The sequence below is a fragment of the Protomyctophum bolini genome, assembly GCF_963924005.1.
Source record: "Protomyctophum bolini genome assembly, chromosome: 22".
Lineage (NCBI taxonomy): Eukaryota > Metazoa > Chordata > Actinopteri > Myctophiformes > Myctophidae > Protomyctophum > Protomyctophum bolini.
The window spans coordinates 16,583,689-16,600,552 of record NC_137883.1 but is presented as its reverse complement, the minus strand read 5'-3'; the positions used below and the strand labels follow the sequence as shown (position 1 = coordinate 16,600,552).

General features: G+C 40.9%; 2 protein-coding genes across 6 annotated transcripts; one reads left to right on the top strand and one right to left on the bottom strand.

Annotated features, from left to right (window-relative positions):
- Positions 1-2,215: 2,215 nt before the first annotated feature.
- alad (aminolevulinate dehydratase) lies at positions 2,216-12,241 on the bottom strand. Of its 4 annotated transcripts, none has more exons than XM_080755478.1 (12): positions 12,158-12,241; positions 10,379-10,506; positions 8,956-9,006; positions 7,369-7,465; positions 6,992-7,127; positions 6,529-6,612; positions 5,502-5,590; positions 4,808-4,863; positions 4,616-4,703; positions 4,233-4,319; positions 3,902-4,031; positions 2,216-3,185 (listed from the first exon to the last, which is right to left on the bottom strand). In XM_080755478.1, the coding sequence occupies exons 2-12, from the start codon at positions 10,495-10,497 to the stop codon at positions 3,127-3,129; spliced, it is 996 nt and encodes a 331-aa protein (XP_080611604.1). In that variant the 5' UTR covers positions 10,498-10,506; positions 12,158-12,241; the 3' UTR covers positions 2,216-3,126. The 4 variants fall into 4 exon arrangements, with proteins under 4 accessions (XP_080611604.1, XP_080611605.1, XP_080611602.1 ...); XM_080755479.1 differs by having other exon boundaries at positions 12,164-12,172; XM_080755476.1 differs by lacking the exon at positions 12,158-12,241 and adding an exon at positions 11,779-12,151.
- Positions 12,242-12,365: 124 nt separating this feature from the next.
- On the top strand, positions 12,366-15,268 carry tmem203 (transmembrane protein 203). Of its 2 annotated transcripts, none has more exons than XM_080755452.1 (2): positions 12,366-12,599; positions 12,920-15,268. In XM_080755452.1, exon 2 carries the CDS (start codon positions 13,265-13,267, stop codon positions 13,679-13,681), a length of 417 nt encoding a protein of 138 aa, XP_080611578.1. In that variant the 5' UTR covers positions 12,366-12,599; positions 12,920-13,264; the 3' UTR covers positions 13,682-15,268. The 2 variants fall into 2 exon arrangements, with proteins under 2 accessions (XP_080611578.1, XP_080611579.1); XM_080755453.1 differs by having other exon boundaries at positions 12,366-12,627.
- Positions 15,269-16,864: the final 1,596 nt, after the last annotated feature.

The following is a 16,864-nucleotide window of genomic DNA, read 5'->3' as shown; positions in this document are numbered from 1 at the left end:
GGTCATACGGGTCGAAGGCAGCCTGTGTGTGTGTGTGCTGGTCAGTGTTGGGCATCGTTACTTTCTAAAGTAACGTCGTTAGGTTACTGGATTACTGCCCATAAAAATAATCCCTTACCGTTACAGATTACCTTCTGAGAAAAGTAACAAGTTAGATTATTTTCCGTTATTTTCCATTACCAGACAAATTTAAAACCCATTTTTTTATGATTGCGCAAGTTGGTTACATTGTATTAGCCCTACTGCCTACCGTCAATGCGCCGCATTATCACGGCCCGGTTAAAAACGAGAATGATACACACCATGAACTGACCATAGACAATATCCCCTTTACAGCTCTCTTTATTAACGAATATAAGTCGCCACAATCGCCAGCCTATACACGTAGGACTGGACAGAAAGAGCTATAGTGCAGAGAGTAGGCCTACAGACAATACCAGACTAGGCTGTTGCGCTGCGCTCTGATGCCCTCTCCACGCCGCGCACCGTGGCCCATGAACAACAATAACAACTCCACGTGGACCCACGACGACCCACGTATGAATTAGATAGTTTATAAGAAATGGCACGGCGGCCATCCTTGCAGGCAGTGACAGTAACATAATGAGAATCCTGTAGGCTGTGTAACCTGTTCATTTTGGGGGGCATCATCAACAACAGCCTGTTGATGATGAATGATACTATGAAACTTAACAATTAATGTACTAGTACTCACCTAATGGCTAATGACGCCGCCACGGAGGATATACCATGTTTAACGTAATTCCAAAGTGTTTAGCCTACATTGTTTAAGTCATAGACGCATGCGGTTTTTATGAACTTTGGCTAAAAGCATGTTGTTTTTATTATTCCACCACCCGGCAGTGCCGGCCCTTCTAGTCGACTGTCATGGTAGCTGGCTAGCCTACAACCGAAATAACTTCCTCTTCCTCTTCAAAATAAAATCTACTTGTAACAATACTTTTATTTCTTAAGTGAACTACAGGATGTAGTAGACGCAGGATGTATAGTACATGGTATAGTGGGCTTGGAAGGATAAATCACACAGAATTATTTTTAAATCTTGCCAACAGAATGAACAGGGACACATTAACGGGATTACTTTGTTGGAAATGTAACTAAGGAACTAACTACTAAATTGCAAAACTAACAAGTTACTTTATTCCGTTACCAATAAAAGTATAGTCCCTTACATAACGCCGTTATTAATAGCGCCGTTACACCCAACACTGGTGCTGGTATTACTATACTTTTAAGAGCCAAATGTCCCCACAAGTATAACAAGACAAAAACATCCTGACCGGGATGTCGTCCAGTCCCAGCCATCACACACACAGGAGGACATGCATTAGGTTAATTGAGCTCAAGACAATTTGACCAAAGAATATGTTTTTCCTTTTTTCTTTTCTTTTTTAACGAATGGGTTCCCAGATTGTTGTAACGCAATAGTTCCCAAAATGTGAAAGACATTATTCACACAAAGAACATTTTCATGATATGTGACAAATATTGAGGGATTTATTTCCTTGGCCTGTACGAGTAGCATGCATAAGAAATAAGGCACTGATTGGTTTCTTGTCACTTGAGACTGACATCCTCCTTTTGCCAAATCATTGGGTATGCCCTATGGGTCGGGACCACCCCAGGGGGTTCCCGACATGATTTTGGGTGTTCCCTAGAATCCTAGATGACAGTGAAGTGACAATAAAGGCTTCTGCCCGGGCTCTGGACAGGGCACCTGCCCAGTGTCAATATATGGAGCTGGCCTGTTCTGACATCATTCTGAAGTCTGCATAGACTCCATATTTGGGCATGCCTGACAAAATATATGGGCAAAAAAGGGACATATAAATTTGGGGGTCCTTGACATTAACATGTTTTGAGAATCACGGTTATAATGATCGTATAACTATGCAGATATGGGAGTTCATTTCGGTACTCCGTACTGTGTACATACAGCGTACTATACGTGTGTTGATATCTGTATCCTGATACTGTCTGATAATGACTCAATTACGTCTTGAGGATCAGTAATATTTTATCTAATCTTATCTTATCTAAGAGAGTTAAATGTAAATGGATGTGGATCTTCACATTCACAACAGATGATCTAGTCAGATATCTTACAAGTTACAATTGATCAGTATTGATGATGGCCCATTCAATGACACACCATCAGTGAAACAGATTTATAGTCGTTTAGAATTAAACCAACTTTGTTTTTACTCATCAATATTTTAATTTTCAATTTGGTATGGGTTGCTGCTATAGAAATGGTTCATTTAAATAGTAAGCATGTAAATACTTCAAAGAACATGATACAGCCTAACAGGGTAAAGTAATCTGAAAAGAACACAGATATATAAAAAGAAAAAAAGTACAACAGGAACCCATGTAACATTAAGGTACGTAACATATGGTAAAGAAAACATAAATTGTACAGACTATACGGGATAGATTGCCTCTTTTTCCCCACCTCTTTCTATTGGTTCTTTTTGGTTTATTTTCTGTAAAGCCAAAAGTATTTGGTCATTTCCTCTAATATTGGCAGTCAGGACGGTGGCAGACTGCCTTCATTTATTTGACTTCAATCAAGAGAATCAACAGGGATATTTGTCATTCACTCGTACCATTACATGTTTGTGTTGCATGTTCAGCAACTGGGCTGAAAAATACAAGATTGTACTGAAATAAAACGTATTACGGTATTATCGCCCATACTGTATTTCTGTTAGCACAGTCTTGCAGAACATGCCACACTAACATCTCGCTGCTTGTACCAGTAGGAGTGACAAATGAACCCTCTTTATTGAAGTCAAATGAATGCCTTACATGAAACTGTCCTGACTGCCTCTCCCAATGTTAAAGGAAAGGGACACAGCAACGAAGGAAGGCCAAAAGGAATGTCTAATTTGGCCACACACTACTACATGTATAATGGTAAATACTTCAATGACTGTATAGTAGCCAGACAATATCACACTGCATGGGGCAATTTGCATTGCAACGGCAGTTAAGTCTGGCTACGCAAGGCTAAAGACTGTAACGAATGTTGAAAAAAGGGGGTAAAAACAAACAAATGAGTGTGTGTCCTGGTCCAGTGTTTCTCCATTGGATGAATGTGGGTCACTGTTTCAGCCAGGTGAGTAGTTGGGGTGTGTAGTAGGTGATGATGATGTCAGCACCTGGAACAAGGAAATTATACACTGAGCTTTTGTTTGGTTTCTTTTTAACCAGAAAGCCATATTCAGCAGTATAAGTGAGTTTTACTTTTCAGTGATTCTCGTGGCAAATATGTACAGTACCGGTATATGAACCAATTTTTCAATGACTAACCATTTAAAATATTCTTGTATTGAAATTCAACATGTTGTCATGTTGAGACATGCATGAGGCATCGATGTATACTGTAGCTGGATTCTTGACCTACAGCAACTCAGATAAATGTTTGATGCATACATCTTTTAAAATAACCCTCTTCAGCGATCTGCCATTTCCAAATGTTTTGTATACATTTGAAAACTTTAAATGGAACATTTTGTATAATGAGTACTTTTACTTTTGGTTTAAGTACACTTTGTACACTTAAGTACATTTTGAATTCCAGACATTTGCTTGTAACAGAGTATTTCTACTTTGCAGTATTGATACTTTTAATTAACCCATTTTGGGCGGGAACCCCTTTTGGTGTTAGCATTGTTATGCTTTAGCTATTGAAAAAAAAGCAGATCTACAAGCTCATAGCGCGCCACCGAGTGTCGCGCTACGAGCTTGTAGGTCTGCTATTTTTGAAAAATCGAAGAACGACTGACATAGAAACATAGCTTTTTCAGAAAACTGTCATTTTCAAACAGACATTTTTTCAATCTGATCTCAGTTGGCCAACTAGCCCTCCTCTCACCTGCCCGGCGGAAGGCAGTCATTGACTCCATTACAGCCGCCTGCAGGTCAAAGGCTCCAGCCTGGGCAGCGTGCCACAACATGGCAAACTCCCCGGAGACATTGTACACCGCCAGGGGATGAGTAGGGTGCTGAACACAATAGAGAAGAAAAACAAATGTGTTTATATTCATCGCTCCACATGGAACCATCAAAATACATGAAGCAAAACGGAAGGCATGAATGTCTGGTGTTGTTAATAATCTAGTTTGATTGGATTTGGTTATCTCATCTAAAAGTATTTGCTTAACAAATGGAGCTTCCTGCCAGCAAGGCGCTAGTTAACCACTGACCTTGTCCTTCACTTCTCTCACAATGTCCAGATACGGGAGTCCTGGTTTCACCATCAGCATGTCGGCTCCCTCCTTAACGTCTCGTTCCTTCACGGTCATAATTGTACGTACACGCTTTAGTTTGTATATCACTTTTCAAAAGTAAAATCCAAGAGCATTTCAGGTAACATTGAATTAAAAGCCATACATAATCATAAAGTACTATTTGAAAGTATCAGTATTGTGTGCACGATGAAGAAATTACCTAAAACTAAATAAATAGATTGTACACAGTATTTTCTGAATTTCTGATCTGAAGAACACACATTTCAATCAATGTCTTTCCAAATACTTTCAGAACATGAAACAACTACCTCGCCCTCGAGCCATACGCACAAACTCACCACGGCTCGTAGGGCCAGACCTCTTGCACCAGGAGGTAGCTGGTAGCAGCGTCTGTCTCCAAATGCAGGCTTGGACTGTGCAGCATCTCTATACAGAAAAATACAGTGTCTGGTTTCATTTCATATCAATCTAGCCATCAATGAAGATTAATACCTGCCATTATCTGGCCTCAAAAGCACAGTATTACATACCTGAAGGGACCATAGTAGCAGGAAGCAAACTTTGCACTATAGCTCAACACTGACACCTAGCGGACAAAAGGGTTAATTAAAGAGGCATGTAACTGGGGTGGTTTGTTTCAAGTTCAAGTTAGTTGCTGTTTTCCGTTATTATCCATTATGCAATGGGATTCTCAGATTGAGAATATTTACAATATATGTAAATATTGTAAAATACGAAAAAAGTAATACTGAATAATGAAATGTATTATATTATATGAACTGAGTGAATTGATTTCACAAATGAGACCCAGCTGTGATCTGTCGCTTAGCTAGCCTATATTAATATGTGTTCTCTGTGAGACATACTCTAGTTTGAAACGCTGAGGAAGGCCTGCGTGCCGAAACGCGAAACTCAAACTTTATTAAGAGAGTGCGGATATTCCCCTTTTTCCTCATATCTAAATCTAACACATACCTAAATCTAACACCTAAATCTCACATACTAATCAACTGCGCATTGTGTTGCTTACATCACGATGTACTAATAATCTACTGTCATTTCTAACCAGAAATGGAAAACAGATTTGGCCTAGTGTTCCACCCCCCTTTTTTGACAGTAAAATGCAGTAGACTTTCAAAATATCATCATCCTTTCCACTATTTTACAGTCTGAACACATCACATGACTCAAATTTTCAACAGTGAAGAGTGACGGTTTTGTTACCTTGTTGCCCAACTCATTGGACATCAGTGCTTGTTTGATGGCTCTGACTCTCCCATCCATCATGTCAGACGGAGCAATGATGTGGCAACCTAGAGCAGTGACACAATACCATAGACTGTAAACAATATGGACAAAGCGTTCTCCGGGTCTAACATGAACGTAAAATGCAGCCTGTCAGTCCTTGTATTGTAAGTCGCCATCTTTCTAGATCCGTTTTGGCCCAGCTGGCCATTGGCTGGCCCAGACAACGAGGCGGGACTTCCCCACCTTCTTCTCCGTTGGTTTTTATTTTGACTCGAGTGGGAGGGGAATCCCGATCATAGACTGTAACGGTAGCCACGCCCCTCAGAACATACGCGACTTTATGGTAATTTTTTAAATAAATGGGAACATAATTTTCCAAAAAGAATATTATGACATTAGAAATGAGACTTTAAACTAGTGACTGGAAGCAGAAAGTATTAATGACCATGTTTATTAAGGTAATACAGTCTAGGTGAGGTGGGCCCAAATACATGGACTTCTATGGGGCTATGTGTTTTTCTGGGTCCAATGACAGCGCCACAACAGGAACTTTCAGGAAATTTCAGGAATATGAACTTTCAGGAAATCCCGATTTCCTCAGTGGCGTCACAAAATATCTGTCTGACTGCCCCCCTGCACAATACAATGTAAATGATATACGGACTACTTAATATAGTTAAGCTGTGTCCTATGTCTTTGTATTGGCTGTAATGACTGTGGCTGACTCTATTGTGATGAGAATGTGACTCTTTCCATTGTGTACCATCTGGAGAGCTTGCTTGTGGAAAACCACCAGCCTTCGTAAATGGAAACCTGTCATCTTACAACTTCATTAGATTCACGTTATATAATCATGGCACATTTCCCCTTAAGTTTTAATTAAAATCCTAATTATAGCATTAAGTTACTGAAATCCTAATGGCTAGAAGGTAAGAGTAGTAGGCTTAACAACACCACATACTTAATACATACATAATAATAATGATTTAAAAAGAAATCTTACCAGCCTGGGCATACGCCACTGCCACTTCTGCCAGACGTAGACAGCTGGCATCATTGTCAAGTGTGCCATCCTCTCGTAAAATGCCTGAAACATGTATAACAGCATTGCTTTAACTGATTGTTGTCTACATATTGTCTTTTTTTCTTGTTCTTCTGTTATTTATATGTGCAATCTTTATCTCGTGAGGTTTTCCCTCAATTATCTCTCAGATAAGTTTAACCTCCATATCCATTTTTTGGTGAAAAGTCATTTAAAGAAGAGTACCGGTACCTCAAGTTGCAAATGTATTGCTGTACTTCAATATATTTTTATGAGCATTTTTTAATGGAATATATTGGGTAAAATATACCCATGTTTAGTGATGGTTTGACAAAAAGGATGTTTAGTGTCCTAGTGGTTAAATAAATATTGAATTAATTGATATACATGATATGGAAGAGTTGTTTATAGAGATAGCACTGACCACAGTGTCCATGTGATGTATACGGACAAAGGCAGACATCACAAGCCACCAGGAGGTCAGGGAATAGGGATGTGATCTTCTTCACTGCCAGCACTGCAGGTGTATCATCAGTGTCTGCACCAGAGCCCTGCTCATCCTAATGGAGATACGTGTAGAAAATGTGAGTATGTCCACATATAACTGTGGAGGCAATTATTTATTATATAGGAAATGTGAAACATTATGACAGGATGATAAAAGATGACTCTTCTCTTACTCCAATGTGTTACCGAATGTAATTACTATGCATACATGTGAGCAATGAAGGGAAATAACACACTGTATCATTGAAAATCACCACTGGCCAAAAGCACACAAAAAAAACACAGTTCACCCACCTTTGCCACTTTTGCAGGTACACCAAAGATCAACACACATTTCAAGCCATTTTCCACAAGAGGGCGAAGCATTCCCTCAAGCTTGTTCACCCCATATCTATGAACAGGAAAAGCAGTTATTCAGAACAGCAATAAATGCTGTACACACCTAGGCATATCACTATGGTATAATTATCATCTTACATGTATTCAAGGTGAAGAAATCACATACAAGTAATTTAAATATTGGCAGCTTTGCATTTCATGCTAGCCTGTAACATCATGGCACAATATGGGATGAACTTCCCATTGCAATCAGAACTGCAGACTCACTTCCAATCTTCCGCTGTAGTCTGAAAACTAACCTCTTCAGACTCCATCCCGTAACACTTGCACTAACCTTACAGGCGTATGCAAAGGCTAAACTTATGTAATTTAGATAGCATTTTCTTTAGACATAGCACTCAAAAGTGTATGCTCATAGCCTCACTGTACAGATATTATATAGCTTATTATTCTTGATGACTATTTCTATGTATTTGATGTATTACAATGTGTTATTCTTGCTTACTGTAAGTCACTGGATGCTAAATGCCTAAATTGTAAATGTTTTCTGTGCTGCACTGCTTCTATAAGACTGAACTTAGAGAATGCTGCAGGACTGTTCATGTTATGAATGCGTACTTGTATTGTGAGCAACAGCCAGCCAGCTAACGGATTCTCTTCTTATCTGGCTCCAGCTACAGTGGTTGGATGCAGGCCCACCCTAACCTCACTGCATTTATCTGAGCAGTACAGCCTGGGCTTCAGTGGCCTCAGCCTGGGTTCTGCATGTCCCCCACATCATCAATCTGCATTGCTATACAAAGCTGGGCCTTAACCACTTGAACATTAGCCAAAGAAATAGCCGCTCTACAGGCTCACAATGCCTTGTGAGCTTCCGTGTTAGAAGGCAACAAGAGCCAACTCAGCTCTGTTTCAGTAGGTATACTGTATAGCAGGTTTAACCACTTTAAACTCCACAAGGTTGAGTGGAGTCCCTCCAGGCTCCATGCTAGTGTATTTTATTTTCCGTTATTGTGGAGAAAGCTCTTTCTGAAAACAGCCGATCGTGTTGTAAGCTTGTCGATCGGCTATTTTCTGCCAGGCAATTCGTCAGTCGTCTTTGTTTTTGGAGCATTTGAGATTCAAGGTATTTTATAGGCGGTTGCCGCCTTTGAGTGGAGCATGCATGGGTCTGCTCTTGTTGTAATGATTTGGTGCCTATGATAACTATTGTCTGCCTTTTTAATATATGTATTTATGCACTGTATTTGCACTGTATTTCCTGAATGGGAGTCTATCAAAATTCGAAAGCCACTACTCATGTCTGTATATTCAATCTTTTTATTTATAATAGTGTTGTGCCTGAGCTGTTTTTCTTTATTTTCTTTTGTCGTTTGTTATTATGTTCTTGTTGTGTAATGTCTGTTTGTCTTTGAAAAAAAAAACAATAAATATACTTAAAAATAATATTTCGCAATTGTAGCGTTCTGCTTAGGAGACGATTCTTCTATTCATTGCTCATCATGTTACTAACAGCCGTTTGGAACTAAATGTGTTCCTTACCTAGCTTGTCCTGGTAGGCTGGCAATTTGCTCAACAGCATCTTCACTGTCTCTGTAGGGAGGAATATGAAAAATCAATCAATCAAAATCAAATCAACATGTTTTCCATCCTCTTAGCTCTTGTCTATATTATTATTAACACAACACTGTCTGTATTTGTAACTTTGATTAATTTGGTTTTGGGGTATATACTGTAGGAAGTGTGCTATGGTCGTTTGTTTCAGTAATGTTACCATTATTACAAGAAGTCACTCTGGATAATAGCATCACCTAACTGCCTAAAATGTAAACAAAGCCGAGACAAGTTCAGAGGGCCAAGCGAGAAACACTGCAGTATACAGTACCTATCTAATTCCATTTCGTTTCTGGTACTTTATTCCCAATCCCTGTGCATTAGGTGTGACTATCTGAAGGGGGCTAGGGAGGGTTCATTATTTCCCCCCCCGCTGTCTGGAGGGGGTCTGGGGGCCTTTTCACCTAAAACGGAGAATCAGGTTTTCATGTCTGGCAGTCTGAGTTGTGTGTGTGTGTGTCTTACAACAAGTTATGCTCTTGCCCACTCCTGAAAGACTGACTGGAGAAAAAGAAAAAGCGTTGCCACCCCCTGTGCTTAACGATAGACTGTTTGGAGTGTCACAAACGGCATGCAACTGTCCGTTTTAAGAGTGCTGCCATGGTGATTAAGTGCAATTGCTTAACAAAGGATTACTGATGGTGGCTATCTTATCCCCCTGGCTAAAACAATCAGATAAGTCTAGTGACGTCATTAATACAAACAGGATTGTCTTTATCTTCTATCTATTTTCTTATTTTAAAGAGTGTGAAACCGGGGAAGCATACATCAAATATACGTTAAATACCGTATTCTGCCCAATATAAGACGACTCTGATTATAAGACGACCCCCATTTTTTCAAAACTCATTTGTGGAAAAAGAACATTGAATGCCAAATCGTCTAGTCCCCGATTATACATACAACCCCTATTTTAGGATATTTCCATTGGATAAAAACATAGTCTTATATTCAGGCCAATAGGGTACATTACACATACAATTTTAAACCAGCTCAGTGTCCTTGTGGTTAGAGTGTCCGCCCTGAGACTGGGAGGTCGGGGTTCGATCCCCGGCCAGGTCATACCAAAGACTCTAAAAATGGGACCCAGTGCCTCCCTGCTTGACAGTCCCTGCGACATACTAGCGTCATGTCCAGGGGTTGTACTTGTACATCAAGCTGCCTCACGCTACAGAAACAGGAGATAGGCTCCTGCCCTATGGGCCTCATGGCTCGGCAAGGCTACTTACTAGTTACTACACATACAATTTTGGAGGTCCTTGACATGAAAACGTTTGAGAACTTAGAAGGCACTTGTAGAACCGGTCTCAATGCGTTAAATAAATTAAAATATATATATATTGCTATTTACGTGATGAAAATTGGGTAGATGAGGTTCTCGGGCCTCAAAGTGGTAGCAGCAGTTTGCCAGCAGCGGAGTGTTGGATGGAAATATCCACTGTGAAGAACTGACTCTACCGCTGTCTGCATCTCTTTGTTCTGAAAGAGAACAACAACAGAGTAAAACCGCCAACAGTGTACGGAATGCAACCAAATGGACCCTTTATGGACCTGTAACTCTCAGAGTGTACAGTGTACACTCACAGATGGGAATTGATCAATCATGCATGATATTGGTTGTAAAAACAAGAGTCTGGGTCGGCTTGCGTCTGCCACTGCCCACTGCAAGAACCAATAATTTACTCAAGTGCTGTTTGAATTGAAGTACCTATAAAATAGCTCAGAGCTCTATTGCTGATTACTCAGGTTATAACCCACCGCAGTGGTGTTCAACCTGAACTTAAACCAGGATGCTTCGACTTCTCTCTAACTTGGAGCAAACCCCATTATACAGTATATCCTCCGACTAGGCTTGTCATGATGACTAAGCCAGTCAGATCTATCATATATGGGTTCTACCATATCTATCTGATATCAGCACTAGGCTCAGGCTCAAATATAGGGATTGTCATACTAGACATATCATATGTCGTATAGCCCAGCGTCCTAGTCGGATATCCCCATATATGGGGACTGAATATCCAATGAACACTCTCCCAGATCCGCTAATATGAATGGTAGTGAAAGTCATCGTTACAGTACCATTTATATTACTTTTAGTTTTGATTATACTTTATACTTCTACTCGACTACATTTCAGTTCTTTTTACACCATTCACTACAACCATTTAATTTTGTCACAGGTCTTTTACTTTGCATAATGTAGATTATTTATGAGAACATAAAACAAACTCATAACCTTAAATTCACCTAATTAGCAGTTGGGAAATTAAAGTGATGAACATGTAGTGACTTTAGTAATTACAATCCAATAACACATGTGAACTGGGCCTTTCTACATATTGAGCACTTTTTTATACTGGTGTGTACTGTACGTGTAACTGTTACTGCAAGGCTTTTCTTTTGACTTACCTTAGCTCGTCTTTACATTGTGGTATTGTACCTTTTACTTCAGAAACATAAGTTACAGCACTGGGCACTGGCAAACTGATGCCATAAAACATTATGCACTGCACGCCACACAATTTAGGTTCGTAACATTGTGTACTCAGTACTGTCAAGGCCAGCATGCCCGCAGCTACAGCTATAACTCTCGTGTGCCATCACCATGTTACTATTACTACTATAGTTTCGAGAATGTGTTTTGTATTATTTACAAATACGTAGGCCTACGCAGCATGAATACATCCATATGACAAGGTTATGAATACAAATACAAATTCAAAGAAGAAATCAAGTGTCTGATCCTACCTTGGTCGGCTTGGTGCTTCCTTGCCGTGATCTACTATTAGCCTCACAGTCCAAACTCAGCCAACTGTCTCCACTAGTATCGGGATCGGAAGTAGCTAGTGGCTCGCGTGCGCGCTTACCCCGCGCGCACATTTTTTTGTTGTGCTTCTGGGAAGCCACATGCTTTTTAATGTCGCTTATTTTTGCACAAAAGTCAGATTTGCAATACACGCAATATGCACGTCCAACATTGCCCGTGTGTGGCTTCAACCATCCCTTGAATTCAGGATAGGTTTCCCACTCCTTCCTGTACTTTTGTGTGTACTGTTTCTGTTTTTCTTTGGACATCATTTGCTAGTTTAATGCAGACGAGAGGAATTGTTGTCTGTCAGTATCCTACCTTCACCTTGGTGCTTCCTTGTATTGATGTAATAGTAGTGTACTAGTCTTGTCTACTGTCTGTCTTGGACCACTCGGATACCGTAGAATGAAATGAATGAAGCAGCATGCTTCGGTCTTCTATTGGTTCTGCTGAGTGAAGACCCGCCCTTACTGCCCTTGTGCATTTGCATTGATGTGACGTATCTAAATTCTTTTTAATGTTTTTTATTAGCAAATCTTTATAACAGTAGTGTACTACTCTATGGCTCTGGATGTGACGTATCATATTACGGTACAGTAGGTGGCGGTAGTATGCACCCAATAGCAAAAGACTAAAAGAAGAAGACTGCGAGGAAAATAATAGCAAGCCAAGCCAGCTAATAGCTGCTAGTGCTAGCTAGTAGCTGCTCTCATTTACAGCTCCAGCTAGATGGAACAAATAACGCCCAACATTTGACACGGTAAAAGGATATGCTGTTAAAATGCTAGGTGCTGTACTTTAATAACAATGTGTTATTTGTATATTGTATGTGTCTGTTAGCACTGAGCATCACATCGTATGATGATGACTCTGAGTCGTGTACACAATGTAAAATCCTGAGCATTACAACCCAGACAGCCCGAAATGCAATGCTATTTGTTTCCATTTATTTTGTACACTTTCGGGGTTACAGACCCATGGGCCAGAAGGGTCCAGGGTTCTTCTGGTAGCATGCTGTGTGCCATGTTGTTTTGTCCTGTTGCATTTTATTTTAATGCTGTTTGATATGTTCTCATGCAGCCTGAAGGTTGCCTGCTGTGACTCAGACCGTCTTCTGACTTGTGTCATCATCACAGCCTTGGAGTTCCGGTTCCGCTCTCCCCTCCTGGTCACCGTTGCCTCTTCTGCAGAACACGCACCTTTGTGATAGCAGATTCAAGGATGTGACTGCATTTCCACTGAGGCAACAACATCACAGCTCATCACCGCCTCTGTCCGTTCCCCTCCCTCCCTCCCTCCCACACTCCCGATTTTGTTTGAGTGACTGCAGCCCCTAACTTGGCCAGCGTGTGACTAGGCCTTAGTTAGTTGAGGGACCCCATACCATACACCGGCCGCCTCCAGTGCACCCTCCCTATTCCCATCATGCTCTTTTCTCTCAGGGAGCTGGTCCAATGGCTGGGCTTCGCCACCTTCGAGCTCTTCCTCCACCTGACGGCCCTGCTGGTCTTCAGTGTGCTGGTGGCGCTGCGGGTGGACATGTTCACGCCGACGCTGAGCTGGTGGCAGGTGTTTGTGCCGTTGTTCGCGGCCGACGGCCTCAGCACGTACTTCACGGCCATCGTGTCTATCCGGCTGTACCAGGAGAACGACAAGCGCTTGGCGGTGCTGCGGCTGCTCTGGGTGCTGACGGTGCTCGGGCTGAAGCTGGTGTGCGAGGTGCTGCTGTGCCAGAAGCTGGCGGAGCGCGAGCAGGCCGCGCACCTGTGGTTCGGCCTCATCGTGTCGCCGCTCTTCATCCTCCTGCAGCTTCTGATGATACGAGCCTGCCGCGTCAACTGAGCCTCGGATGACGATGCTCTGTCCGTTTCTCCCTTGCATGCCCTGCTCTTGCACTGTAAAATCCTGATTGTTCATTTAAAGCACAAGGACACAAGTTTGGTACAGGTTGTGTGTCTTTGTCAACTAGTCCAATTGGTGAGATGTAGAATTCCCTAATAATCCAAAAATAAATAGCGTCTCTTTGACTTCCACTGTATGATGAAACGGCTCTCAAGTCACAACGGGCACCGCTCTAGTATAACATAACCTAGTACTGGTTTTTGTTATGTTATATATGGTCAGAATCAGCTTTGAGCGCTGTTTCATGATCATACAGTGGAAGTCGATGAGATGCTATTTTTGGATTATGATATCTGATCAACTGCCATTGGTCTAGTTAGAATGGCACCCAAACCTCTGTCATAATGTCCTTTTGTTTAAAAGATACAGAAGATATACAAGCTCAGTGTGTCACAAGTCACAATGTACCAATTTTGTTATCTTAATTGGTTACCAGTAACACATTTACAAAAATGTACAAATGGAACCAAATGGGGATGACGCCCCACCTGAGATCTGTCTACTGGTGAGAGGTCGTGGGAAGCAGCTGGTGGGTGGTCTGCGGCCTGTTATTACAGGTGTATGGTTGAACCCTAATGGAAACTTGTGCTGTTTGCAACATCAGTATCGATCAATTTTACCATGCACTTATCCCATTAAGACCGGGAAAGCGATTACGTTGTTATACGTTCAAAACCAATTCGTAAAAACATGATTTTCTGAAAACGTAGGTTAGGATTTAGAAGGAGTGTCAAATCGCCCTCGGCTCTAAATTTAAAGTTTTAATTCATCAGATATTATCTCAATTTTATTTTTTATATGCATCCCTATAACTGCTATCCTTGCAATGCTTGCATCGATAAGATGAGGGTGAATAGTTATTTGACAGGGTGGAGGGTGAATAGTTATTTGACAGGATGAAGTTGAAGGAGCAGTTGGAGGAACCAATCGCCAAACTCTTATCTCTGTCGGATGTTCAGGGGACTAACAACAATGGGGTCATCCAATTGTGGTTCCATTTCTACACTTTTGAGTTAAATGAACACTGGATTTTACTGTGTGAGAGATATGGGGGGAATTACATAGACATCATATAATTTAGCTGCGGATGCCAAATATCGGTTCACACTAGTTGACACTTGGATTGTGTCTTATGCGTCTCATCTGATTTGATTCCTAAATTCAGAGACAACTGCTTGGTAGACGCCACTTTTTTTTTATTTTTAAGAAAAAGTAAAAGAGAGAGAGAGAGAGATAATTGAGTTTTTGCTGGTCTGCAATCAGTGCAATGTAACCCCCACAGTATGTTGCCTTTGGGAGTTTGCTCTGTATTTGGTTCAAGGTCCACTGGGACACACAGTACTTGAACTGTTGTGTATATATTTGATCTACATTATGATCCTACCACTCCTGCATGTATTCAATGCCTCATTTGAATGTAATTGTTGTCGTGAAAGTCAATGTAAAATATTTGTTGATTCACGTGCACCAAACGTTATTTAAGTTATGCTGTTTAGTATCCTTGCTGCCATTTGTATAAATATGTAAATAAACCAATATTTAACAGTGTATAGTTATGATTTATGTCTGGACAACGTAATTATGGAATGTACATTATTCATAAAGTCAAAGTAATTCTGGACTAACATCTAATATTAAAGCATCCCGATTTAGGGGGGAAATAGCAGATGTACACTAAGTACAGAAGCTACTCATGTCACTTTACTAAGATATAGAGGGCTGAAGTGGTGAGGAGGAACTTTTACCACAAGGTGGCACTATTTACATGCGTCGTGAGGGAAAATGTTATATCAAAATCAGGCTGATGATTATGACAGATTTAACAAATAACAGAAACACAATATATGAATGAATTGTATTTAGTTGACATGGATTACGCCAATGCACGGACAGAAGGGAAAGCATGAAACAACTGCATGTTGGCATTTTAATGCTGTGGGACATTATCCAAGCTCTCTGGGTTTAGTTTGCGCCACACTTTTGAGTTGACTATAGGGTTGAAACAACCTGAAACAATGGGCTATTAATGTGTGACTGTTAATTATGTTTCTTTTGTAGAGTGAGTGGTGCACTTCGGGGCTCGAAGCTCTGTGACAGCGTGGTCATAAATATTTGATGAGTACAGTAGGCTGTACAATGATCTCCTATACGTTGTTGCCAAGAAAAGAATAGCCCCTTAAAGCAGATTCATGTTATGTTCTTAATGTATTATACACCAAACTGAGTTTATTATCCCGCACGAATTTGCTTTAGATATACTATAGCCTATTAGAAAGAGCCCAAATCTAGCTCTGGTCATAGCCTTATGGAGGCGTCTGGTATTCTAAGGAATTAACCAGAGTAGCCCAAATCTTAATGAAGTCACAACGGCACACTGAGCTAATATCCACACCCACAACACCAGAGGGAGTGCAACAAACCATGTACAACCCAGATTCGGCACAAACAAGGGACTAAATTATTTTCTCTCCTATGCCACCAAAATGTGGAACGCCCTACCAACAGTCATTAAGACATGTGAATCCCTTGACTCCTTCAAAACCGCTCAGGGCACCTACGGAAGGCTGCAATTCGAAACTGCCCCCCGTAAAATCTGAATCCCCCTCACCGCCCGGCCCTTTTCCCTCACTGTAGCCTATATGTTTATTTTCCCTTCATTTTTACCTCCATTAGGCCTATGATGAATTCCTGTTCTGTTCTTTGACTATATTTAAATGCCTATTTGTACGTCTCTAAATGTTTTGATGAATTGAACATGGTGGACCCTCTTGTAAACAAGTGTAATGCAGTTAATTGGGTCGTCTACTCACAGTTATAGTCTTGTCTTTGTAGTTTGTGCTTGAAATGTACTGTAATTCTGCAAACTGTTAATAAATATTTCAATCAATCAATCAATCAAATCACAACGGGCTGTTACAATGTGGAAGTGTAAATAAATACAAATCACAACAGGCATGGCGGGTGGGGAATAATCATAACTCTATGGGAATAATCACTGGATCCACCAAAAGGGCACGACGCCGACGGTGTCGCGCGCCGAACGGCAAGTGGGTTGAGCGGAATTACTTTGATTGGCAGCTCCGTTTCGCCTTGTCAACAATAGAAATGGGTGGGGTTTCGTTT

What these genes read in the sequence shown, in the direction of transcription:
- tmem203 (XM_080755452.1), top strand. Translation starts at nt 13,265, where the DNA reads ATGCTCTTTTCTCTCAGGGAGCTGGTCCAATGGCTGGGCTTCGCCACC.
- alad (XM_080755476.1), bottom strand. Translation starts at nt 12,108, where the DNA reads ATGATGTCCAAAGAAAAACAGAAACAGTACACACAAAAGTACAGGAAG. An exon ending in ATCTACCCAATTTTCATCAC is followed by an intron (nt 9,007 to 10,378) that starts GTAAATAGCAAT and finishes TCCTCCCTACAG; the next exon opens with AGACAGTGAAGATGCTGTTG. An exon ending in TGAGAGAAGTGAAGGACAAG is followed by an intron (nt 4,032 to 4,232) that starts GTCAGTGGTTAA and finishes TATTGTGTTCAG; the next exon opens with CACCCTACTCATCCCCTGGC.